This window comes from Eubalaena glacialis, chromosome 13, assembly GCF_028564815.1.
Source record: "Eubalaena glacialis isolate mEubGla1 chromosome 13, mEubGla1.1.hap2.+ XY, whole genome shotgun sequence".
In the NCBI taxonomy this organism is placed as follows: Eukaryota; Metazoa; Chordata; class Mammalia; order Artiodactyla; family Balaenidae; genus Eubalaena; species Eubalaena glacialis.
In genome coordinates, this window is record NC_083728.1 from 46,101,318 (window position 1) to 46,126,223 (window position 24,906).

Here is a 24,906-nt window from a genome sequence, read left to right on the forward strand (position 1 = left end):
ATTTAGGTTAGTTATCTGAATCAGATGGGTTTATTTTGAGTCACCCCAACTCTCTTATTCAGCCACACTTTGGTTCTTTTGAGACCATGGACTAAAAGGAGGCTAAGAGGCTTTGAAAAGTATCAAATTTCTGATGTTCATCACATCAGCACCCAGCATGTGACTAATCAAGGTAAACTAGTCACAAGGGAAAACTGAATTCTAAGCCCAGGTAGAAAAATAAAACTAGCAACTTCTTATCAAGATCGAATTTATATGAAAATATGATTCTACTCAACATTGCTTTAAGCATTCCATCTACTTTAGGAAGCACTAAAAGCTGTGTGCTTCTGTTATGTACATGTGGGCAAATGCACTCCACATAATTCATTCTGTACCATATCCGGGATTTTATAAAAATGTTTTCCAAAGGCTTAAATTTCTGTTTTGTATTCAGTTCTTAGGAGAAGGAATTGAATAAAATGGCAAGGTCTTTCAAATAACTTCATTAATTTATGAACCTCTATCATTTTTCTTTTCTTTACCCTCTGGAGAGGAAACTGAAGATAAAAGAAAAAAGAGTGAGACTTAAAATATAATGCATTCACACTGGAAAATAGAACCATGCCTCGTTTTTAAATTATTTTGTCTGGATTATTTCATTCATCCTGATCATTTGTGAAATTTTATCATGAGATTGGCAGGTGAGGGACTGACCCTGCTTCTAACCCGACATGGACTTGGAGAAAGTGGCCCCCGCACCTTCCAGCTGTGACCTTGGACCTTTGCTCTGGTCCCTGGAACAGGGCACACATATTTTTACACTTGAGTTTGATAGGTTTAAAAAATGGGAGTGACTAACTGGGAAGATTTAGTGCTTTGAAGGGGGAAAGAAAGGAGTACACTGGGTGACAGCAATTCACTCTCCAGAGTGGAATTTTCTCACTTTCTTACTGTTTATATTTGACATGCGATCCATTCACAAACATCTCTTGTAAGATGTTGCGTCTCTGCAGGGCAAGCTCTTTGGGGGCTGCAAACTACACTTATCCATCCAAACTATCAGGCTTATCTTGTGGCTGTTCTTACTGACTTACTCTTCACCCAGAATCTCTGTGAGGAAGAGACAGTGAGGACCAGAAAGGACTGTGGTTAGGGAGATGAAACTGTGATAATTAGACGCGGAGTTTTTAAAGGTCATCTCAGCATCTACCTTGGCGTAGAGTTCAGCGAATACAAAATTGACTTCCTCCAAGTTCTTTTCTCCCCCTAAACCCAGCCACACATTGTTGGTTCTGTCCCTCTGAAGTCCCTCCATGAATGCAGAGGAGCCCATAGAGAATCCCACCCATAATGGGCCGTCTGAGGCCCCTGGCATCCAAGGCTCATGGCATTGTTGAGGGAGGACCCAGCCGCTGCTTCCTAAATATATTTGCCACTTGGTTACCAGCTGGAGATGCAAAGAGAGGCAGAGAAAGAGACAGAAGGCACGGAGGGCTGCGTTTTCTAAATGGTTTCAAGCCACTGGCCTTTCAGCAACAGCTAACGCAGAACAGATGGCGGTGCTATGCTCGGCTGGCTTTCAACTGAGGGGCTGCCTCCGTCCATGATTAATCACCTGTGCTGGGGGGTAAGAAAGTTCTACCTGGTCTTTGTGTGTAGCGGGGGGAACCTAAGGTTGGGGTCAGCAAGCAAAGTGACAGGTGTTGCCTCTCTGCCCTATTGATGCTCACGTGCTTGTAGGACCACGCTGCGGGGGAGGGGGTGGGCATCCAATAAACACAGAATTAGCCAACCTGTGGAGCCCCCGCTAGGAGGGGAAGTTTGTCTGGTTGTGCAGAAATGGCTTGAAAAATGTTCCACAACGTTCTGTCCCTTCATTTACTTTGCCTTAAGAGTTAGCCAAGCGTAGAATTTTATGGCAGTTCAGTAAATTCTGCACTTGCTTTGAGGCCTTAAAAGATTTCCCCAGCAAGAGTGTAAAGAGAATCTGTTTGTCTTTTAGATGGCACTGGGGCAAAAGGATAACATGGCCACTTCCTTCCTCCCGTCCTACAAACAAGATATCCTTTTACACCATGAGTCCTACAGAAGTTACCTCTTCACTCTTGTTTCCTCTGTGTGGATGGAGTCTGAGATGGGGGAGTTGTGATGTAGCACACATGGAATTCTCTGCTGGTTCCGTCCAACTGGAGAAGAACATGATTCCAGCTGCAGGATCTTGAGGGTGAAGGGGAGTTACTCTTCCACAATGATCTTTGTTTTCTCCATCACGGGTTCATTTTCAGCTCAGCAGCAAAAACCCCAAAAGCAGGGGAGTGCCATACCCCAGCCCAACTCTTATCTGGAGAAGTTTGGAGAGAAAATCAGGTCAGCCACAGCCAGGGAGGATTAGGCAGGTGGATTTGTGGCCAGAGAAGGCCAGCGTGTGCTCTAGGCTAGACAGAATGTATTAGTTCTCTATTTCTACGTCACAGATGACGACAAACTTCGGGCTTCTAATGACATCCGTTTATTATCTCACAGTCTCCTGGGGTCGGGAGTGTGGGAAGTTTCTTCTCTGCTCAGGCCCTGGCAAGGCAGAAATCAAGGTGTCAGCAGCTTTTTTCTGGAGTTCACACTCCTCTCCCAGGCTCACGTGTGGTGGTGGCAGAACTCAGTTTCTGGGGGTTGCAGGACTGAAGTCCCTGTTTGCTTGTCAGCTGTCAGCTGGAGCCCCTCTCAGCTCCTGGAGACTTGAATTTCTTACCATGTGACCCCCTCCATCTTCAAAGCCAGCAGTGGAGAACCTCTTTCTTCAGAAAGAGCCCAGTCCTTTCTAAGAGCTCACGTGATTACGACTTAAGTACTGGTTAATGTCGCTAAAATGTATTTTGTTTTTATAAAATAGGACTTTATGTAGTTAATTTCCAGTAGTCATATGCTTCAACTTGAATACTGAGAATGAACATTATTCTGGTGACTATTTAATTCTGGGGGATAAGAAAATATTAAAAGGCATGTCCTAGGCACCAAAACAAAAAAACAAAAGAAGCTGAGGAGGGTACAGGAACAACCAGATTGGCTGTAGACACCACAGGTCACTTCCATTGATCACAGAGGCCCAGCCTTAGAGGGCAAATCCAAGCAAGTCAGTTCAGTCTTTGGTGAAGACTGGAAATGAATAGTTTTCAATATTTTTGAACCACAGAATTTTTTTTTCCAATGAAATGTACGTGGAAGTCCATTTTATACAAATTTTTAAAATTTTACAACACTCTTATAGGACTTATTGTGTGCCAGACACTGTCCAAAGTGCTTAAAATCAAATCCTCATAACAGTATGAAATGGGCATCCTTCTTATTATTATTGTCATTGTCATTATTCACATTTTACAGGTGAAGAACTTGAGCTGCAGAAAGATGAAATGCCTTGCCCAAGATGGCAGAGAGGATTTTGAACCCAGGAAAACTAGGCTCACGGTCCTTGAGCACTTGACAGAGATGCTGTTGTCATGGAGACAGCTTGGAGGGTGGAGTGGTCCGATCTCCCAGCCGCTGAGCCCCTCCCTCAGTTTTTCCCTGCACCCCCTCCCTGAGGCTTCCTCAGTGCACCCCCCGCCCAGCAGACACTTTGAAAACCAGAGGTTTGAATCATGTACACGCTGCCTCGATGGGGCTTCCTACAGGCTACTTTCATTTGCACTGTTTCTCAGAGCGCTTTCAGGGGACCCCCATTAACCCAATTCCTCAGCCAAGACCTCTCCTTTGCCTTCTTGCCACAATCTTTGCTGAAACACATCTCACCCACTTCTGCTGCCACTCTGGCCTCCTTACGTGTCTGGCCACCTCTGGTTTTCCCCTTATCCTACTCCATGTACTATACACTATAACTTCCTCTTCCTAAACCCCCTCAGAATATGGCATATCCTGTTCGTGATGCTGCCCTGGCTCCCTGGTGCCCACCACCTCTTAGGTTGGCATCTGCAGCCCTCTGGGTCTGATTCCACTGATCTTTCTCATGACTGTAAACCAAACGTTCTAGGCAAGGGAGCTAACCATCCCTCCTGGCACACAAGGTGTTCACTTACCACCTCTAGGTCTTTGCTCCAAACTCCCAGAGCATTTCTTCCACGGGGCGTTCAATTTTCTACCGTCTGTGATTATTACATACTTTTTCTAGGCTATAAGCTCCTTGAAAGTAATAGACATATTCATCTTTTAATTCTCCCCTGAACACAACAGCCACTCGCACGGAAAAGTACGAAATAGCATTCTCCCCAAAGTCCTGGGAAATAGATTGTTATCATCCCCATTTAACAGATTGGTAAATTAAGGCTCAGATGCGAGTGACTTCCTCACCGCCATAGAAAAAAGAAAAGGGCAGATGGGAGCTGACACACGGACCTGTTGATGGAGGGGAAAAATGCAAAAATACTTGGAGACAAATTGCTCTCTGGCGGGTTCAGTTAGAATCAGCCTTATTATCTTCATAGAATCAACAACCACAGTAGTTTATGACTACGAGTGGTGGTTCAGAGCTGGGGTGCACACCGCAGTTACCCAGGGGGAGGTTTTGTAAAAGGTCCACACCAGTCCTTCTGGAGCAGAATCTCTGCAGAAGAGGCTTACCTGTGAGTATTCCAGAAAAAAAAAATTCCCTGAAGACTCTGGTGTGTTCCCCTGTTTAAGAATCACCAATTCGCAAGGCTCCCAAAGGCCCCAGCCTTCCAAATTACCTCATTCGATGTGTAAAACTCCATCATTAGAGACTTGCTAAGATGCTGCTCTCCACTTAAATGCAAGTTAACGTTAAATCTTATCACTCATTCTGTAAGGATTCAAGAAACACTGCTATGTGACAGGCCGGCTGACTCTGTCTATATCTGTCTTATGGCTCTTCTCATGTGTATATTATCTGATATCTGCTCTCTCTACTGTTAGGTTATTTCTTGCCGAATAGCCCCAGAATTTTTTCATCTTCTCCTCCATCTTAGCAGCTGGCTCCTGTACATAGTGAGTGCTTTTCATTTGTGAAATGTATGAATCCATGAATCATGGGACTCACACCTCATCAGGAATGAGTTTACGAGCTTCTTTCAAGGAGCAGATTTTGATAGACTCTTAGGCACCGCCAATTTCCGGGTCAGCTGTGCAATGCATGAACAGTCTCCCAGCCTTGGTTTCCTCATCTGTGAAGGGGGCCCAAAAGCACAGCTCCTGGCTCATAGTAGGTGCACAAGACATGTCCACTGTCACCTCTCCTTGTGGATTAAGCCCCTGATGGTGTATCTGAGCAGTGGGTGGGGAGGTGGAAACAGGGGCATGAAATCCTGTCGTGTAGACAGCCGTCCACCCCGACGTCCGGCCTGCCCACTCCGCTCCTGTGTGCATTCCACAGGGGCAGGACTGAGCGGCCTGGACCGTCCTTGGCACACGTGTATGTGACTATAATGCATGCCGTAACCTTGGAATCCAGACATCAAAAGGGAGAGCTTCAGTGCCTGATAAAAATATGTGTTCCTCTCAGCAAACCACTCCAAACGCTGTCTTCTCCATCCCACTGGGAAGCTTGTCACTGCTAATGTGATTCTTATGATGCTTGCTGCTCTGTAGCCTCTTGATCTTTCCTGAGATCTCTCTGCCCCGAGTGTGTAGGAAACAAAATGTCCTGTCTGGTGTCCAGAGCTTAAAATAACAGACGCTGGGTTCCTGCTGCCACATTGAAACTTTACTCCAAGGTCTCTCCCCGGCACCCCTGCTCCCGCCCCCTCCCCATGCCCCAAGCAGAAGCCTAGTGTGAGTGTCAGACAAAGGAGGGGAAGGAGGCAAGGGGGCAGGGGTGGGGGGAGGGAGGCCTTCTCAGACTACTGTGGGCACTCTTGAGGATCAAACTGGTTGTTCAGAAAGATCGACTTCTTAAGTTGTGACACATGTTTTAGGGAAAGATCCTTCCTATCTCTAAAGAAGAGAACCGCATTTCCCAAGCGTCACTGCCTAGGAGCATGTGTGAGGTTGCCCAGTCTGTATTCCGCACTGGTGAAAGGAGGGCAGTGTGTATTTCTGTATGTGCCTTTTTCAGCCTGGGGAATAATAAAATAAGTCCCCCTGCCCCGTGCCATCTGGGTCTATGCACGTTTCCTCTGTTAGAGAGCAAGCTCGCAAAGTCTGCAGAAAATAGAGAGTGTCGTTGGTATTGTCTTGCAAACTCATCAAATCCGCCTCTTTCACTCAGTCTTACAGGGGGAAATGCCTTTGTCCTCTTTTGCCAGCAGATGATGGTTCGATGGTTTGACAGAGAAGATATTTTCCTTCTTTAGCTTTTGACAGGTCATTCTGGGAGTGTCTACTGTCCACAATTCCTTCTGGTCCTCTGGAGATTGAGTTGACCTGAGCATATTTTTGGAAATGCCACAGATGATTGTTTTTATTTGGGGACGGCATGGCTTTGTAGTGGTGACACTTTGGGTTTTATTTGTTTTCCTTCCCCTGCCCCAGCTGTTTTTGTTTTAATAACATTGGAGAGAAGGTTAAACCTAGTCCATCTCTCAAGTTGGCAGAGCTAGAAATCCAAGTGGGTAGAATGGCAACCGACAGGTCATCTGCCAAGCTGGGTCCATCCCTGATTTTATCCAGCCTCATGAGAGGGGCGAGGTTGACAGTGAGGTTGGTCTCAAGTCGAGTGAGCACTTTGGAGCTGATAACTGTCAGGGGAGCAAGTGATCCCACAAACATACCATTGGAGACCTCGAGCACTCAGTAAATGCTGGGATGTCATCTTGCCAAACAAGAGGCTAGGACATATGCCCATCTTTTACTTTCCATGTCCAACCAAGGAGCATGACTCAGCCAAGACACAGTCAGGCACCTAACACAGCCATGCATGGCCTTGGGGGTGAACTGGTAATGGCCATTGTTTCTGAGACATCTGAGCCTCCTTGGCTGCACCTGGTGAAATCCAAAACTCATGCTTGCTCTCATTACCAGAGATGCTGATTTCATTGGTCTGGGGTACAGTCTGGGCATGGGATTTTGCCAAGCTCTCCAAATGATTTTGAGGTGCCACTGAGGCTGCCCAGAACTATTGCTAATGGAAAAATGTAACTAACCTTTCAAGTATCTTTTTCCCAGACACAGAACTAAGCATGTTCCTGTATTAACCCTTTATTTCTCCCAATCTTCCTGTGAGATAAGCTTATGTATCTCTAGGTGAAACTGAGGTTTCAAAGCCTTATGTTGTCCAGGTGGAGTTTGGTTCCTAGTCCATTTAACTCCAAAGCTTATTCCTCTTCCAGAGAACCCAGAATACAGCAAAATAAGACACTCGTATAAACTCTCCAGCACTCTACATAAGAGATCCCATCCTTCACTTATTTATCTGTGTGGAGCCTTCCCTGACTTCTATGTATTATAATAGGTGGAAGAAGAATCAGAAACTATTTAATTAGGGACTTTGTGTATTGCAAAGGGAAGGTCACTGCCATGCCCAGTCCCCATGCCATCCTGGCGTGGCCATCCCTGTACGAAAGGACAAGTGCTAAAAATTCCTTCTACTTTTATAAAGTGCTCTTCAAACAAGGATCTCAAAGCACAACATAATTAATAAAATCACCCACATCCTGTAGGTGAGTAGCGTTTTATATGTACAAATTTCTCTCTGCCCCCAGGCCCTCCAAGAGAAGGAGAATGTTTCCAATTTTCCAGAGTGAGCAATAGAGTAATTGAAAGGAGCTGTGTCTTGGCCAACTCAAAAGACCTCAAGGCATTTATAGTGTCCCTATGTGAGTAAACATGGTGACCACGAAGTGTGTCGTAATGGCTTGTCAGCCATGCTGTGCTAAATGGTTCAAAGAGGGAGACGACAGGGCAAGAATAAAACACTCAGTTCTCAAGAGTCAGCTGCCCCTGCGATCGATATTCTGATCTGTTTGGTCAACTCTCCAAAGGATCTAGAAGCAGTAAAGTGATGACATTAGCTAGTGATCCAGTTACTTGGGTTAATCAAGGCAGAGAGGACAGACGGGGCCAATTAGGTAGCTGGGCAGCCCAATGATGGATGAGTCATTATGGGCAAGTGCAAAGATAATGCCATTGGGAAAAGCAATTTAAGTCATTCATGCACTTCCAGGCCAGGAAATCCTTCTAGTCTGTGAGGGGGATCATTTAGGAATCATCAGACTCAGCCTGATGAACTCATCTATTCATTGTGCAACTAACAGTCAACAGAAGAGCTGAACACACAAGGGGACAAGCCATATGGAATACATTTTGGTAGCTGGGATGTATATCTGTGCATTCATTTGAATCACCTTCTTTACTTTTGTTTGTTTGTTTTTAATTTTATTGGAGTATAGTTGATTTACAATGTTGTGCTAGTTTCAGGTGTACAGCAAAGTGATTCAGTTATACATATATTCATTCTTTTTAGATTTTGTTCTCATATAGGTTATCACAGAATATTGAGTAGAGTTTCCTGTGCTATACAGTAGGTCCTTGTTGGTTATTTTTCTTATATATAGTGGTGTGTGCATGTTCATCCCAAGCTCCTGACTTATTCTTCCCCCCCACGTTTCCTCTTTGGTAACCATAAGTCTGTTTTCAATATCTGTAAGTCTGTTTCTGTTTTGTAAATAAGTTCATTTGTATCTGAATCACCTTCTTTAAAACAAGTCATACTCTAGCCCCTCTTCTGTTTTCCTTTTTTTAAATTAATAATTAAATTTAAATTAAAATTTTTTAATTAATAAATTTTTTAATTAATAAATTAAATTTTGTTAATTAATAATTGCTTTGCAATGCTGTGTTAGTTTCTGCCACACAGCAAAGTGAATCAGCCTTGTGCATACACACAACCCCTCTTTTCTTTTCCTTCTCCGGTCCACAATCTCTCCCTACTCCTTATGTTCTCATCTTCCTAAACACACACAGTTTCAATGTATGAATGATTTTTTTTTTTTTAAGTAATGACAAATATTTTCCTTCCTCATTGCTAGTTCTGTCCTTCAAATAGGTTGCTCTCTGTACACATACAAGTTTCCAAGGGACACTTCAGCATGTTACAAAACTGTTTTTTGTTTTTTTTTTAAGCACAAAAGAGGCTGTGTCTATGCAACAAAATTTATGCAAATGGGAGGTTGGGGGGTGGGATGAACTGGGAGATTGGGATTGACATATATTCACTAATATGTATAAAATAGATAATTAACAAGAACCTGCTGTATAGCACAGTGAACTCTATTTCACTTCGCTGTACAGTAGAAAGTAACACAACATTGTAAAACAACTCTACCCCAATTTAAAAAAAAAATTTACTCAAATGGTTCTACACTTCTCCAAATCCTTTACTTGTATTCATGTTGCAAATCTGGAATTTTAGGGGAGAGGACTTATCTTTTTTTTAAGGAGGTGGGTAGGAAGCTAAAAGCCCATATGAATTAAAGTAAACCATACTTGCAACTACCTGTTTCTTTAAAACCAAAGTCCTAACCAGGAACCCCCCAAAAAAGGTTATCCATGACCGCCATGTTGATAACTCTAATGAACACTAGTTCTTCTCCTGACTTACCTTCTCCCTCTCTGATTTCTCCTGTTTGTCTCCCTTTTAAGCTCATCCTCTCTTACCAACCATTCAGTGTTGGATTCTCTAAACACTGTATTCCTGTTTTTTTTAGACAATCGACTCATTGTTCCATTCTCATCTTGCCCTACACTCAACCACATCTTGCTGGTTCCCAGCCACTCTGTTTTCTACAAACTACAGGAGCATTGCATCTGTTTCCTGTGCCAGGAATTCTCTCCTCTGGTTCTTTATCTTGTTAACATTTGTCCATCCTTCAGATCTCAGCTCACTCATCATATATTGACTTCCTCACACTTGGTCCAATCTCTCTACTATGGACTCTCATAACACCACATAGCACTCTTTACCACACTCATCAGAGTTGCAACTTTATATTCATTTGTGTGATTTATTTGATTAATATCTGTCTCCCCCATTAGCCTATAATCTCTTCCCTGTTTCTGTTTCTTCGCTTCTTGTTGCTATTGACCAACCTTGCACTGCCCACTTCTCTTCTTCACGGGCTACCATAGCTTCTACTGACCAATGGCTTCCTCTATCTCATAGATTCTGATAATATGCTTTTCTCTCAGTGCGCCTCAATTTCTAGTCTTCCTCCAATTGTTAGCTGTCTCTAAATTTTTTTACATTCACACTCTACCAGCAAAACAATCTTATTGGTTTGATTCATATGTATGATCTCTTCGGCAAACTTCTCATGATAGACCAACTCATGGCTTCCCTAGGGTCAAGCATGTCCTGCATCCATGCGCTGTAGCCAACATAGTGGACAGGTCAGCTTTCCTGAGAAAGTACGATAAATCAGATACTTGCTGCATCACAGTCTGCTTGCTGAGAACTGGCAGAGCTGGGGAGGGATCTTCCTGGAGAACCGGGATTGGGGGAAGGGTAAAGAGTAGTAACAGAAAACAAGCAGGGACAATTGAGGCATTCAACAACCTCCTCCTTGGTTGGTGTTCCACTCAACCAAACCGCCATTCCTTGGCATACATTGTTAACAAATTTAAGATGTCACAGGAGTCAAGTCCATTTATATCTGATGAGCAAAGTAAAACTCTCAACGGAAGATCTGAAGCATTTGGGGAGTGATAGAACCCAGTGAAAAATGTCAGATGATTAGATTTTAAAAGTACCTTGGAAGGGTAAAGGCCTGTCTACTTCTGGTTCATACTTACTCCTTGGGGGCAGCCCTTCAGGCCCCAAAGTGAAGGGGTTCACCAGTCCTCCCTTGTGGCAGGCCCTGGACTCTAGTCTTTGATGCTGTACCCCATGCCCTTACAACATGAGGCTGCCAAAATCTTGTTCAGCCCTCAATCTCTCAACTGCCTCTACTAGAAAAAATTGGTATAACAATGATCATAACAGCTGTTAGAAATGAGTTTTACTGAGCTTGAGGAGAAGAGATGGCCACCATCCTTTATCTGGGTGGACATGATCAATTGCTTCTCTTGGGCAGAGCAACATAATGTAGGGTTAACAGCACGGATTCCAGAACCAACTGCCTGGGTTCAAGTTCTAGCCCTGCTACCTACCAACTATGTGAACTTGGGCAAGTTACTTGTCTCCTCCTCATGTATAACATGAGATTATAGCATCTACCTCAATATAGTTGTTGTGAGGACTAAATAAATCATTAAATGCCAAGTGCTTAGAACAAAGTTGACATTACATATCTGTGAGCTACAATAATTATTGCTGTTGATATTACTATCGTCCTTAAGAAGTCACCTCATCCACTTATTGGCCACCTGTATTACTCAGGACATATCAGTTTGTAGGTAGTAGAAATTCAGCTCAAAGTAGCTTCAGTAAGAAAAAGAAATGTAATGGTTCACACAACAGGGACAGTCCAAAGGATGGACTCACTTAGGCACTGCTAGACCCAAGAGTTCCAATGATGCCATCAAGACTCTTGCTGTCTTGTGCCTTGGCTTTCTTCTGAATCAACATCATTCTCAAGCAGGTTTCCTCCATGGTGACAAGGATGTAGCTTGAAGATGACCTTGTTTTTACACTTCTTCCTCAGTAGATCTGAAAGACTGGTAGGCCCCGGTTGTGTTCCATCAGTGACCCAATTATCAGGGGGGTGGAGTATTCCAATAGGCCAGGCCTGGGTCACACAATACCCCTGTAGCCAAGAGGAAAGGTGGAGCCAACTCTACCTGAACATCATGGTCCCCTGGAGGAAGGATGCTGAGCAGGAGGTACCCACTGCTCAACCCTTTGTCAAGGCACTGTCTGGGGCCATGTCTCCAAGAAGAAACTAGAAGACTGTGATGACATGTTTACTGAAATTTTTATCCATTTTCGATCTAAAGAGTTACAAACACACCCAGGAGTGATGTTCAAAATATTGAAAAACTGGTAGAGTAAGAGTTGATCAGTTTGAATGGATGCCTGACCAATCAGAATGGAGGTCAGCTGTATCAGCAAATTCCTGCTGAATGGCAATGCTGCATCAAATGCAAACATTGGACTGATTTCTCAGGGAATTAAATATTCAATCCTATTCAATCTTCCTTATTGAGCAAACACTCTCTAGCTTTGGTTAGTTTACTCACTTACTTGATTAGAGGCAGAACTGAGTAGACAGATATCTCCAGAACTCTTTCTACTCTTCAGTTCCCTTTGGTCATCTCATAATGTGTGTGACCTTCCCACTGGGATACACACTTAAGACAGAAGATAAGCTTTTGAGCGGAAGTACCAATAACCTTGAAATGGGCACATGTACCTTGCTTGACCTTCTGTTGGGGGCCAACCCTGTCATTTTTTCTGTCTGGAGAAAGCAGAGGGTCCCCTCTTCCCTTTCCTCTATTACTCTATCACCACTGAGTGCCTCACAAAATAGTCCCAGTCTCCAATGGATCTAGCTGTCCAAGGATATGCTACCCCTTCAAATTCAGATTGGATGAAGTGTTCTTTGATTAGAGACCTAGATGAAGGGTTACTTAATGGGCCAGCTCAGCTTGGCTAAAAAGCTGCAACCAACAAGTGGTATGGGGTGGAGTGTGTGTGTGTGTGTGTATGTGTGACTTCTTGTCACACTCTCTTCCCCTGAACTAATGTGTCTATAGTACTTAGCAGAATCCACACACAATAGTTGTCTAGTAAATAATAGTTCTTCTCCTTCTTTCTTGCTAGACACCCTTCCTGCTCCCCTACTGCCCTGCAGCCTAGCCTGGCTTTGGTTGCCAGCAGTACCCAGCAGCACCATTCCCCCGGATCCTGCCTTCTAGGCTCAGGGCAGATCCCAGGCATCAGTGCCCACACCTGCTCACCAGGAGATATTTCCCTACCCTACTTTGACCCCCTTCCAACTCTTAATGCAGGACTGCAGAAAGACTTAGGAACACTTGCCAAGACAGTCTGACCTTTGCTTCCCTCTTCCAGGTGGGAATTGATGGATTTCATGCCTGTTTCCTTTCAGGGTTGCAGAGAGTACAGCAACTTGCAGAAAACACAAGATACTTCAGACAGAGACTGAGTGAAATGGGATTCATTATCTATGGCAATGAGGAATCTCCCGTTGTTCCCCTGCTCCTTTACATGCCTGCTAAAGTAGCGTGAGTATCCAGCGGACTCCCAGAATAACACCTAAGCTCCAAGGTGATATGACAGAGATGGTGCTTTTGACACCAGGGGGCTCTTTCAGCATAGGTATTGCTTTGCATTTTGAGCGGGACGCCGAGTTCAGAATTCACTTGTCCAGCTTCTCAGAAGCTACCTGCCTGCCCATCAGCAAGGTCTTTTCACAGATCTTGTGGGAAGGGAGCCATGAACTGCGGCCCATCATTTCCAAGCTCTGTGAATTGGGTGGAGTCACTTACCTCAGGCCTCAGCTGTAAATTAAGGATGATCCTGCACTTCTTCCTCCCTCAAGATCTTTCTCAGGGAGAACCTCAAAAGACCATCTCTCCCAACATTCAAAAGCAACATTACCAGGCTCTGTGCTTTCTCCCATTGCACTCTCACGGCCATCCTCAAAAGAAGGCACCCTCATGTGTGGGGAAACTGAGGCTGAGAGCAGTTAAATAGCTTCCCAAAGCCATACCGGTCAAGCAGTAGTAAAACCAAGAGGCAAACCCAAACCTAGGCTTACTCCAAAGCTCTTGCTCTTAACAAAAAATGTTAACACCACTCCTGTAAGCTTATTTGGGGTGGTTTTCCACCGATTGCAACTCTGAGGTTGAGCATTAGTAAAAACTGCATAAAGAGGAAAAATGACTTTTTCTCAGTATGGCACAGATGAATTTATACGTGAGCCATCTCCAATCTGCTAGAGAATAATTAACTCTGTTGTTAAAAGGAAGTTAATTAAACTCCTTTCTAATATAAAATGTTTGTGTATCTGATGAAGCACATGGTAGAAAGTAATTCTCAACAAATGTTTATCAGATTCTAGACATCCTGACACTCCTTTAACACAACCCCTTTGTTGGAACTTTCCATTTGATTCTCTTAACAGTCAAAGTAGATTGGCAGAGTATTAGACGTAGTATAGAAAAGAAGTTCTGGGGCTATTAGTTGAAAACTCATGATGGATAGAACTGAGTTATATGTTCCTAAAAGATGGATTTTTTGGAGTACACTTTTGTGTCATTTCACCAGAGCAAAATAATAAGCAGTTAAAACGCACACATGAGTTGCCTCATGCACCACAGCCGTCCACCACTCAGCCCTTTGTTCATGGATCTGGATCAGGAAATCAATGCCTGGAGTAGCCAAGAAGACAGTGTGTTTCAGAAATGTCATAGGATACTGCTCTGTGCTAATGGCAGGAAGGAGTGACAATGGTGATTCCAAGTGGCAGATAACCCAAAACCCTTTACCATCTGATCTTGGATGACAGGAAAGAAAACCCACGTTTACTCAGAGTGGTTGGGAAAACGGTATGTTCTGACTCCACACGTAGCCCATGTCTATCTACTATTTTATGATTAGCTCAAATGAAGACACCAAAAGTAAACCTGTTTCATTTTAGAGAGTGTCAACACCAGAGGGTGGCGGTAGGGAGTGTGCTGGATACTTCTGACTTTGATGATGGAAGCTGGAATTAGAACCTCAACAGGCTGGGAACATGAGTCCATCCAATGAGATGAGTCCATGAAGAATAAAAACAAATGCATTTCAACGCAAGAATTCAAGTGCACGATGACAGAACGAAAGAGGGAGTTCCCCTCCTCCTTTATATGCCAGGAGTCCTGACTAGACAAAGCTAATGTGAAAAAGGAGAATTAAACTGAGAGGGAGTTTCCTGGAAAAGTTATGTTCTAAGGTATAATGAGATGTTTGGAATGAAAAAGAAATTTGACTCTGCCTCTTCCTAGCTGGGGGATCTAGGACAAGTTAACCAACCTTCTGAAGCCCCACTTTTCTCATATTGAAAATGGGATAGAATAGGACTTATTTCCTAAGATCATTTGAAGATTAAACAAGATGAAGTCTATCAGCATTTGGCATGTCGTGTCTTACATAGGAGCTACTCAGTGTTGGCTGTTATTATTAATAGTATTAATAATGTATATAAAGCACTTTATGTAGTAATTGAGTAAGCACTCAATCAGTGGTAGACATCATTATTACTACTACTTCTACTACAACTACAATGATGATAATTGTTAGTTTCAACAGAGTATAATATTGAGTCATTGTGGTTGCATGGCTAAGGAGGAGTTAACATTGCTGGATGTTACTTATGTGCTAAGGAAGGCTCTTACACCCAATGATCACCCATTGAAGGTGGGATGCTTAGCCCTGGTTTACAAATGAAGACACCTAGACACCCCAAGGTCAACCTACTTTCTCAGGGTCACTCACATTGTAGGTACTAGAGGCCAGAATTCAAACCAGTTGCATTTGCCTCCTAAACCAGTGCACTTTTCAATGCACAGCACAGCCCATAGGGGAAAAATACACATCTCTTTAAAGCAATGCAGAGTAGAATTTAACCCTCTTTAATGTCATCATTGGTGAATCAAAAGGCATCCATTATGACAATGGGAAAAAAATCTAATTATTTGGGTTGTTAAGAAAACTTAGAACAGGTTAGTTACAAAAGGTAATATTATCTAATGTTGGCAGGAGTTACTGCTGCCCAATCTTGTTTCCTGCGCTGATATTTCTTCAATGGAAAGTTGAAGGCAGAGAACCTTTTGAAACGGAGTTAATTTGCTAAGCCAGTGTATGAGCACTTGTTTCATTTGCTCATTTAAAAACTTTTGATTTTTCTCAAAGAACTGTGATTTCTCCACATTTCCACCTACCACAGGATGGAGACATTATCTCTAGCCAGGTATCCTTTTGGATACAGTCCTGTTGCAATTCTACCACTGGAATCTTCTATGGAGTTTAGTATAATGTGATTTCACCCATAAAACATTCACTTAAATAATCAAGAATATACTGTATTTACTATTTGGTACAGGGTTGACATTTTCCATCCTCAGGCCTCATCATACACTTGGAGGATGGTGGTGCAGAAAATACAGTGATGCTGCGTGCAATGCAAAGCTAATGTTGTATTATTATTATTCTTATTCACATAGTTTAGTTTCTTTCAGCCTATGCCAGCTCTAATTTGCTTTGGGGAATACAAACCCAGAGGCAATCATATACATTAGCTGAAGGAGACTAGGTTTAGTAGTGTAAGTTTTAAACTTAGAACTGCTCCGGGGAGGCCTCAGGTTAGCCTAATGAATCAACAGTCATATATTTTGCTCTACATTCTTTGGCAAAACTTACTTCCTCTGGTACAAAGAGAAGAGTGCAGACAGTGAAAATGGTCTTTGGGGAGTCCCAAAAACCGGCCCGATCATGGGTCAGGTGGTTTGTACTCTAGCAATAAAAGCACTTGACTTGTTTCTCAGACAATTACGAGCTCTCATCCTGTGCAGTTCCGTGGGCAGCCTTCCATAGGGTGATCAAGAAAAAGAAAGAATGGCTGTTTTCAAGCTTCCTCAGTTAGAAAGCTCCATCTCCTTGGAACCTTCCCAATCCAAATCAAAGGCTGAATCTTGCCATGGCCAAGCCAGGGGGCCAGAGAGGCTGCGTGTTTGGTAGTTCTTGCAATCTCCATCGCTTTCTTTGATAACCTGCGTTCTGCACGAGGAAACCAAAAGGCAGACAGCTAAACGAGAGGAGAATGAAAGACCCGTGCGTCGCAGATTCTTCCTGAGTTATGACTCAAGGTTTCTGTGGTGCTGTCAGCTTCCAGCCTAAAATAAGACACCGGCAACCTCTTAATGCTAAGAACAGATATGAGACGTTTACCCCACTTGAGGGCAAAGCATCTTAGTGATTAAGGATTCCTGCGGGGAGCGACGGAGCACAAAAGGGAAAAGGCTCACTTGGGTGCACATGCCTGTGTCTGACATTGGATCTCAGAGCAAGAAGTTTACAGACTTTGAGAGCTGGGTATTCTAGAATCGTTACTGAGATTAGCTCTGAAATAAAAAGAGGCTAGAAGCAGTTAAGGGGAAGGAATCATAGCTTAAAAAGCTTTTACTCAGTATCAAAGAGCTTTGTAATTCTATGACCTACAGCCTCCAGGCTGCTTCTACCGACCAGCCTCTGTGTGCGTGCATTCCTCTCCCTCCCTCCTTCACCATCCCCCCTTAATCCAGCCAATGGGTTTATTATCCCTGAACATACACATAACAAATGAGGAGACCCTTGCTATTGCCTATCTTTGGCTTGATGGAAAATAAAATCTTTGTCTCTGGAGAGATAACATGGCTTGGGGTTGGCTCCTGCAGACCCTCTGATTCTGATCCTGAAATTATAGTCACAAAGTAGAGGCTTCTTAAAATTTCCACACTGTATTATCAGTATTAAGTTTTTAAAGCATATAGGTTTGCATCTAACATATTCTTTCTTCAGGTAATCGCATTGAGTAACGGTTTTTATTCCTTAGGAACCCTGCAGACAAAAGATTTTACATATGTGCAGACTTGTTAAACCAGGGTCACGTGCACCAGCATTTTCTGCTCAATGTCAAAGACTCTGCACACGTGACTGTCTAATGAGTGCGCCATACCCCACAATATACACACTCAGTTATGGGTACCATCAAGTGACTGGCTGCCACATTTCCTTATCGGTTGTATCTGAGAGAAGTTTCATTACTTCAGTCATCTTCTACTTACTTTAAAAAAGTAGGGACTTCCCTGTTGGTCCAGTGGGTAAGACTCTGTGCTCCCAATGCAGGGAGCCGGGGTTCAGCCCTGGTCGGGGAATTATTGGGTTGGCCAAAAAATTCGTTCGGGTTTCTCCATTACATCTTATGGAAAAACCCTAAAGAACTTTTTGGCCAACCCAATAGATCCTGCATGCCACGACTAAGAAGCCTGCATGCTGCAACTAAAGATCCCGCATGCCACAACTAAGACCCAGTGCAGCCAAAATAAATATAAATTAAAAAAAAAAAAAGTCAATTAGCCACATTCCTTTTTTTTTCTTTTTTTTTTTGCAGTGTAATTTTGTCATCTCTCAGTTAATCTCCTTTTTAACATTTCCCTTAGGGCTTTTGCAAGGCATCTATTAAAGAGAAAAATCGGCGTGGTGGTCGTTGGATTTCCAGCTACTCCCCTTGCAGAAGCCCGGGCTCGGTTCTGTGTTTCAGCAGCACATACCCGGGAGATGTTAGACGCAGTAAGTACTCCACAGCCCAGCAGAAGCAACAGGATGGGGTCCTCGGATTCCGAGCACGTTCTTTTACTGAGCTCGCTTGGGTTTCTCTTGGATGGTTTAAGAAAACAACACTAATAACACTCACTGCTAAAAAAAAAAAAAAAAAAACAAGGGTATCCTACCAATGTCCAACAATGTGATCAACTCAGCAGATAGAAAAGAAAATCAGCTCAGTGAAGACTTGAGTCAAGTCGGTGTTTTGGTTTCATAGCAAAGACCCACTGAGTAGCCAGACATCCTGCTCTTTGCTTGTTCTTAAATGCGGACGCTGATCTCACATGCCATTTCAGCAGTAACTGCCTGAGTCCTGGCACTGCTCATAGCCACCACGTCCATCATAAGAAAATATGACCCAAATAAGCCACATGTTGGGAAACCAACAACAAAGACAGATCTATCATATAAGCTCATCCTACGTGAGGTGTAAAGGATTTCAAAACCACATTTCATTGTCCTTGGATTTCGATCTCTATGTGAATGAGTAATATCAGAGAACCAAGCCAGGTCAGTCAGTTTAGGGTTGATGAAACCATCTCATAAAATCAATGCAGTTTAGCAAACACTATCAGGTGTCTGCTCTATGCAAAACCCTGGGGCAAAAAGTCTAAGAGAACATACTATAAATAAGCACGTCATAATAATATCAGACAGAATAAATTCATCTCGAAAAAGAAATATAGACAACTGCATGAGGGTGGAGTGGGTTATTATATATGGAACTATTTGAACAAAACAAGAGACGACAAGGTCAAGGGCAACGGAAACAAAAGAAATGGGTCTAGGAATAGACATTATGCATGCATGAAGCTGCCAAGACTTGGCAAATATTGGATGCAGGGCACATATGGGGCGAGGGAATCAAGAATAATCTGAGGTCTCTAGCCCTCTAGCAAATAAAGAACGGCAAAACTAAGCACATATATGAGATAAGGTATATGGCAAGGAACAACATAACATCAACAGGACTGGGGGAATAAAATGAGCTCACTTCTAGACATGTTGGGATTACAAGTCTATGGGCCATCTGTGGAAAAGCAAACTATTATATATAGGATGGATAAACATCAAGGTCCTACTGTATAGCACAGGGAACTATATTCAATATCCTGTGACAAACCATAATGGAAAAGAATATGAAAAAGAATATGTGTGTGTGTGTGTGTGTGTGTAACTGAGTCATTTATACTTCGATAAAATTTAAAGAAAATAAAATCCAATTCTGGAGCTTAGGAGAGTATGCAAGGCTGGAGCTGCTGTAATCTGAGGAACTAAGGGATCATTAAAGTCAATGGTAGAAGATATAATTGTCCAAATATAAGTGAATGGGCCAAGCACAGACTCCCCCTACATTCCTGGTTGGATATAGGAATCACAGACGAGGAAATGGGCTTAGATGGAGCTAGATCAATTGGAAAAGTCATGAGCTAGTGTAGTGCTCAACACAGTAAAAAGGAAAAAGCTTCAAGGAGGGGGAGGATCAAATGTCCCTGTGATTATTTTAGATTCCACATGTAAGCGATACCATATGATATTTGTCTTTCTTGTCTGACTTACTTCACTCAGTATGACAATCTCTAGGTCCATCCATGTCACTGCAGATGGCATTATTTTGTTCTTTTTTATGGCTAAGTAATATTCTATTGATGAACCTATTTACAAAACAGAAATAGAGTCACAGATGTAGAAAACAAACTTATGGTTACCAAGGGGAAAAGTGGGAGGAAGGATAAATTGGGAGATTGGGATTGACATATACACACTACTATATATAAAATATATAACTAATAAGAACCTACTGTATAGGACAGGGAACTTTACTCAATACTCTGTAACGACCTATATGAGAATAGAATCTAAAAAAGAGTGGATATATGTACATGTATAACTGATTCACTTTGCTGTACAACTGAAACAAATATAACATTGTAAATCAACTATACTCCGATAAAAATTAATTTTTAAAAATGTCTCTACAAAACAGCAGAACATCCAAGTGGGGTGAGAGATGAGAAGAAACCATTGGTTTAGCAGTTAGTTAGTAGGATCTTGCTGTTGCTCAGAACAGAGAGTTTTAGGGGAGTGCAGGGAATAGAAATAAGAATACAAAGAATTAAAAAATGAAAGGGATACTTTGAGCTCGAATTACACACACACACAGACACACACACACACACGGGTCCATATCTTTCTGCGTCACCATTATATTCTAGGACTTAAACCAATGTACAGAACATAGTAGGTACACAATAACAATTTATTAGATAACACGTTAATAACTGAGCTAACTCTAGATTTTGAGATGATGGGAGAACTTTGCTGTTTTTGTTCTATATATTGTCCAGATTCTCTAAAATGAGTATATTTTAGAGAATATTAATTTAAACAAATTGTTTCTTCTAAATGTAATGAGTGGGTGGTAAGAAATGGTAGGCAAGTCTTTTGAGAAGTGTGTAAAGGCAAGAAAAATAGGTTTAGAAAAAGCCCTTGAAAGTGGGGGAAGACTTGAGCATGTTTACACATCAAGGGAAAAGGGAGTGAAGAGAGAGGCACTGCAGACATGGGGAGAAGAGGACGTGCCCAGAAGCAAGCTCCAGAGACGGCAGGAGGGGATGGACAGCTTGGGTCGATCTGCATCTTTCTTCTGATCCAAATGGCATGGAGGCACTCATGAATACCCAGTTCAATAGATATCAGACCTTGTGATTGTTTTCATGAGTTAATTCCTGCGGAATACTTGGTTTGGAAGGAGCACGGAAACCTCATCTAGACAAATGCTTCTAAACTTTTGAGATCATCAAATCAATACAAAATTTTGAGCAAGTTTCTTACTATAAGAGAAGTGAAAAATGACCCCTTGAACAGTCAGGGCATTAAGGTAGCAACTGAACATAAATGACGGTCGCAGAAAATATACAATATTAGAGAAGTCTATTCAGTGACCATGTTTGGAACAAGACAAAAAGGAGGTCACTTTACAAACACAAAATGACTTAAAAGGTCCTTCTTCTAACATGAGTGGCAGCTGCTCCTTTACCAAGGACAGCTCTAGCCTTGCTATAATCCTCCCGCCTTCTAGATAAGAAGTCTACATATAAACAACACTGAGCTGCTCCAGCTTCTCGACAGCATCCAAGCCAGAACTAGTCCCTGCTTCCTTAGAATCATCTCGTGCACAAGTCCAGATGTGATACGTAGCCCTTCCCAACTCCCTGTTACGAAGATGGTTCTTCTGGAGTGGGTATTCCCTGCTGCAGCAAGCTGAATAAACCCGACTTTGTTTGAGTACTGGTGTGTTTCAGGTAGTTGATTAGTGGGCCTCAACATAAATCCATTTAGAAATAATACATGCATTACCAATATATTATGTACATTTTATAACAGACACAAAAAAAGAAGTTAAAAAGGTTGAGATACCACCTCACACCTGTCAGAATGGCTATCATCAAAAAGAACACAAATTACAAATGTTGGCAAGGATGTGGAGAAAAGGGAACCCTCGTACACTGTGGGTGGGAATGTATATTGATGCAGCCACTGTGGAAAACAGTATGGAGGTTTCTTAAAAAACTAAAAATAGAACTGCCCTATGATCCAGCAATTCCATTCCTGGGTATATATATGAAAAAAACAAAAACACTGATTCAAAAAGATACATGCACCCCAATGTTCATAGCAGTGTTACTTACAATAGCCAAGATATGGAAGCAACTTAAGTGTCCATCAATAGATGAATGGATAAAGAAGATGTGGTATGTATTTGCAATGGAATATAACTCAACCATAAAAAAGAATGAAATTTTGCCATTTGCAGCAACTTGGATGGACTTGGAGGGCATTATGCTAAGTAAAAATAAGTCAGACAGAGAAAGACAAGTACTGTATGACATTGCTTATGTGTGGAATATAAAAAATACAACAAACCAGTGAATATAATAAAAAAGAAACAGACACAGACATAGAGAGCAAACTACTTGTTACCAGTGGGGAGAGTGGGAGGGGTAACATAAGGGCTGGGGAGCAAGAGGCACAAACTATTGGGTATAAGATAGGCTCAAGGATGTATTGTACACAACACAGGGAATATAGCTGATACTTTGTAATAAGTGTAAATGGAAAGTAACCTTTAAAATTGTATAAAAAAATAAAAAAACATTTTTTTAAAAACAGGTTGAGATTAAAATGAATCAAAATTCTATGTTTTCCTCCCACATCCTTCATGAATTGTGGTACTTCTCCCCAGGTGTGTGGGTCCTTCACTTTCAAAGCCACAGAGCTACTCCATCCCCCACCTTCAGGAAAAGCAACAGAAACTATCCCAGATTGATGCCACTTAAAATGTAAAGCCTGATACTTTTTCCTAGGGCTTATATTTGGTATAAAAATTAAGAAAATAAATTGAAGTAAAAAGAAAAATTTAATCACCCATAATCCTACCACCCAGAAATAAACTATTCTTAACATCTTGGTAGGGATCTTAACTAATGTCAGTTTGGAAGATTTCCCAACAGAGAAAATCCCTAAGCCCCATGAGTCATTCATTCTGATGGTAACGATTCTCACTTTACCTTTTCCAAAACATTGGACTCTAATATCGTTTCCCTTTTCTTTTGACTGGTTGAGAAAAACAGGCCCAAAAGGTTAAAAAGGCATGCCCAATTCAGTAGGATTAGTGACAGACTGGAAGGAAAAACTTACGTTTTGTATATTCTGGATCTCAGTTGTTTCATTTGTAAAACTGGGGATACATTTACCAGCCTGGATTGAGAGAATTGAAACAGATGAGTTCTTGGTCTCTTGTGGTTTTAAATTCTATTATTCTATGGAGCATAGAGATGAGTATTTAAAAGTTGGGGATGGGAGGAGGGGGGCAGCGGAAGAATGGGAGAGAGATGAGGATCCTAATTAGCTCCTATAATGTTCCATTTTCTTCCTGGCCAGGTTGGTTTGCTGTGTCATGAAGAATTAATGCAAATTTAATTGGCAAAGTTTTCTTTTTCTTCCACAAGTTTATATATGTCATTAAACTTTAAAATAAATCCTTCAAGGGTAAGCATGGATCAGATGATTTTATTCCTCTCCTCACACCCCCAAAATAAACTAAAGATTCGTAATGTGGAGTTAGACTATTAAAGAATATGAAAATAAAATGCATTAGCCTCTAACATTCCTCTAGGGCTGGCTTTTGAACCACAGCTTAATGATTTGGATCTTTCTCCTTTTCTTTAAAATCGAATAAGCTGGGAAAAGAAGAGTGTGGTTCTCTGTGAGCCCCCCAGAGAGCAAGGCCACTTGGGGGTTTAAAAAGAACTGATGGAAGGAATCTCTTTGCAGGTTTTGGAAGCCCTGGATGAGATGGGTGACCTCCTGCATGTGAAATATTCCCGGAACAGGAAGTCAGCACGCCCCGAACTCTACGACGAGACGAGCTTTGAACTTGAGGATTGAGTTTCCTGGACCTGAATGGAGCCTAAAGACTTTGCCAGAAAGACCTCCCTCCTTGCCTCCAAAGAAATATAAATAGATTTCTTCTCCTTTCTAAGGACAGTTTTGGTTTCCAAACCAATTTCATTGAGCCAAGGGAGACACGATTGTTGTGCTTTTAACGTCTCTGCAGAGACAAAACTATGGTTCCAGAGTTTAATTTTCTCTTCCCCCAAGTATCCTGCTGCAAATACACACATGCACTTCTTAGAATATTTTTAATAGCAAAGAGCCTGTACTTTCATTGCTACTGTGCAGCCTCTTTGGTCCAGACCCTTTCAGGAGTTCCAATCAAATAAGAGGGTTTTGACTTTTTAGTTCAGTAGATCTCATTATGTGTTTGCTAATTTCAACTGCAGATGGGGGCAAGGGTGTTGGGCAGTAGCTGGACTCCTTGTTACCCATGAAACACCAGCTAGAACTCATCCGTATCACAGGGAGTTCCAGGCAGGAGGGTAAAGAAATGTTGCCTCTACCATTTGCCACATTTGGACTTTTTCCAAGGACAAGTGTCAAAAGCCATAGTTAATGTTTCAAGGGAGAGTGCAGGCCTGGCCAGCGGCGACCAAACATCTTTAAAGGAAATTTTCCTTTTCCGCTTGCTGGTCTCCTGCAGTTTTACAGCTGAGTTTTGAGGTTTGGAAAATTCAAGACTTTTGTTTCATCAGGAAGAGGGCAGAAAGCAAGCAAGCCAATGGTAGGCCTAGACTAAAACTGTAAAGTTATAACAACTTGAATGTTGTTGGTGCCATGCAGACTGAATGTTTAGCATTGCTTTTACTACTTTAACGACTGAGTGGTCATTTTCCTATTAAATTTGGAGTACATGGGGAAATTCAAGTTCCTTTAGAGTTGCCTCTCAAGACTACACTTGAAGAACATATTGGTTCAAAAATGACATTTTAAAGTAAATGCTATTCCACTTTTCAATTCTGATCCCCTTCCCCATTCAGGCCTATTAAATACTACTGTTCTCTGGCATAAGCACTCCAATTTGGTGCTAAGTGGGCTTGCACACTATTGGGCAACTAACTGGAATTTACTTGAGTTGTCTCTGTCTCTCTTTATCTCTCTGTCTGTCTCTGTATGTCTGCCTGTCTGTCTCTCTCTCTCCAAATGTGAACACAAACTTCTCTGCAAAAGTAGCCCTTTGCTAATTGGATCTAGTTGGTATGGAAGAAACCAGGGGAAAACCT

General features: G+C 42.2%; 1 protein-coding gene across 1 annotated transcript in view; it reads left to right on the top strand.

Annotated features, from left to right (window-relative positions):
• Positions 1 to 24,590, top strand: part of SPTLC3 (serine palmitoyltransferase long chain base subunit 3) — a 133,796-nt gene extending 109,206 nt beyond the window's left edge. The window contains exons 11-13 of the mRNA XM_061208450.1: positions 12,969 to 13,104; positions 18,061 to 18,190; positions 23,561 to 24,590. Coding sequence (XP_061064433.1) covers positions 12,969 to 13,104; positions 18,061 to 18,190; positions 23,561 to 23,674 — 380 coding nt within the window. The 3' untranslated portion in view covers positions 23,675 to 24,590. The remainder of the gene's footprint in view (positions 1 to 12,968; positions 13,105 to 18,060; positions 18,191 to 23,560) is intronic.
• Positions 24,591 to 24,906: the final 316 nt, after the last annotated feature.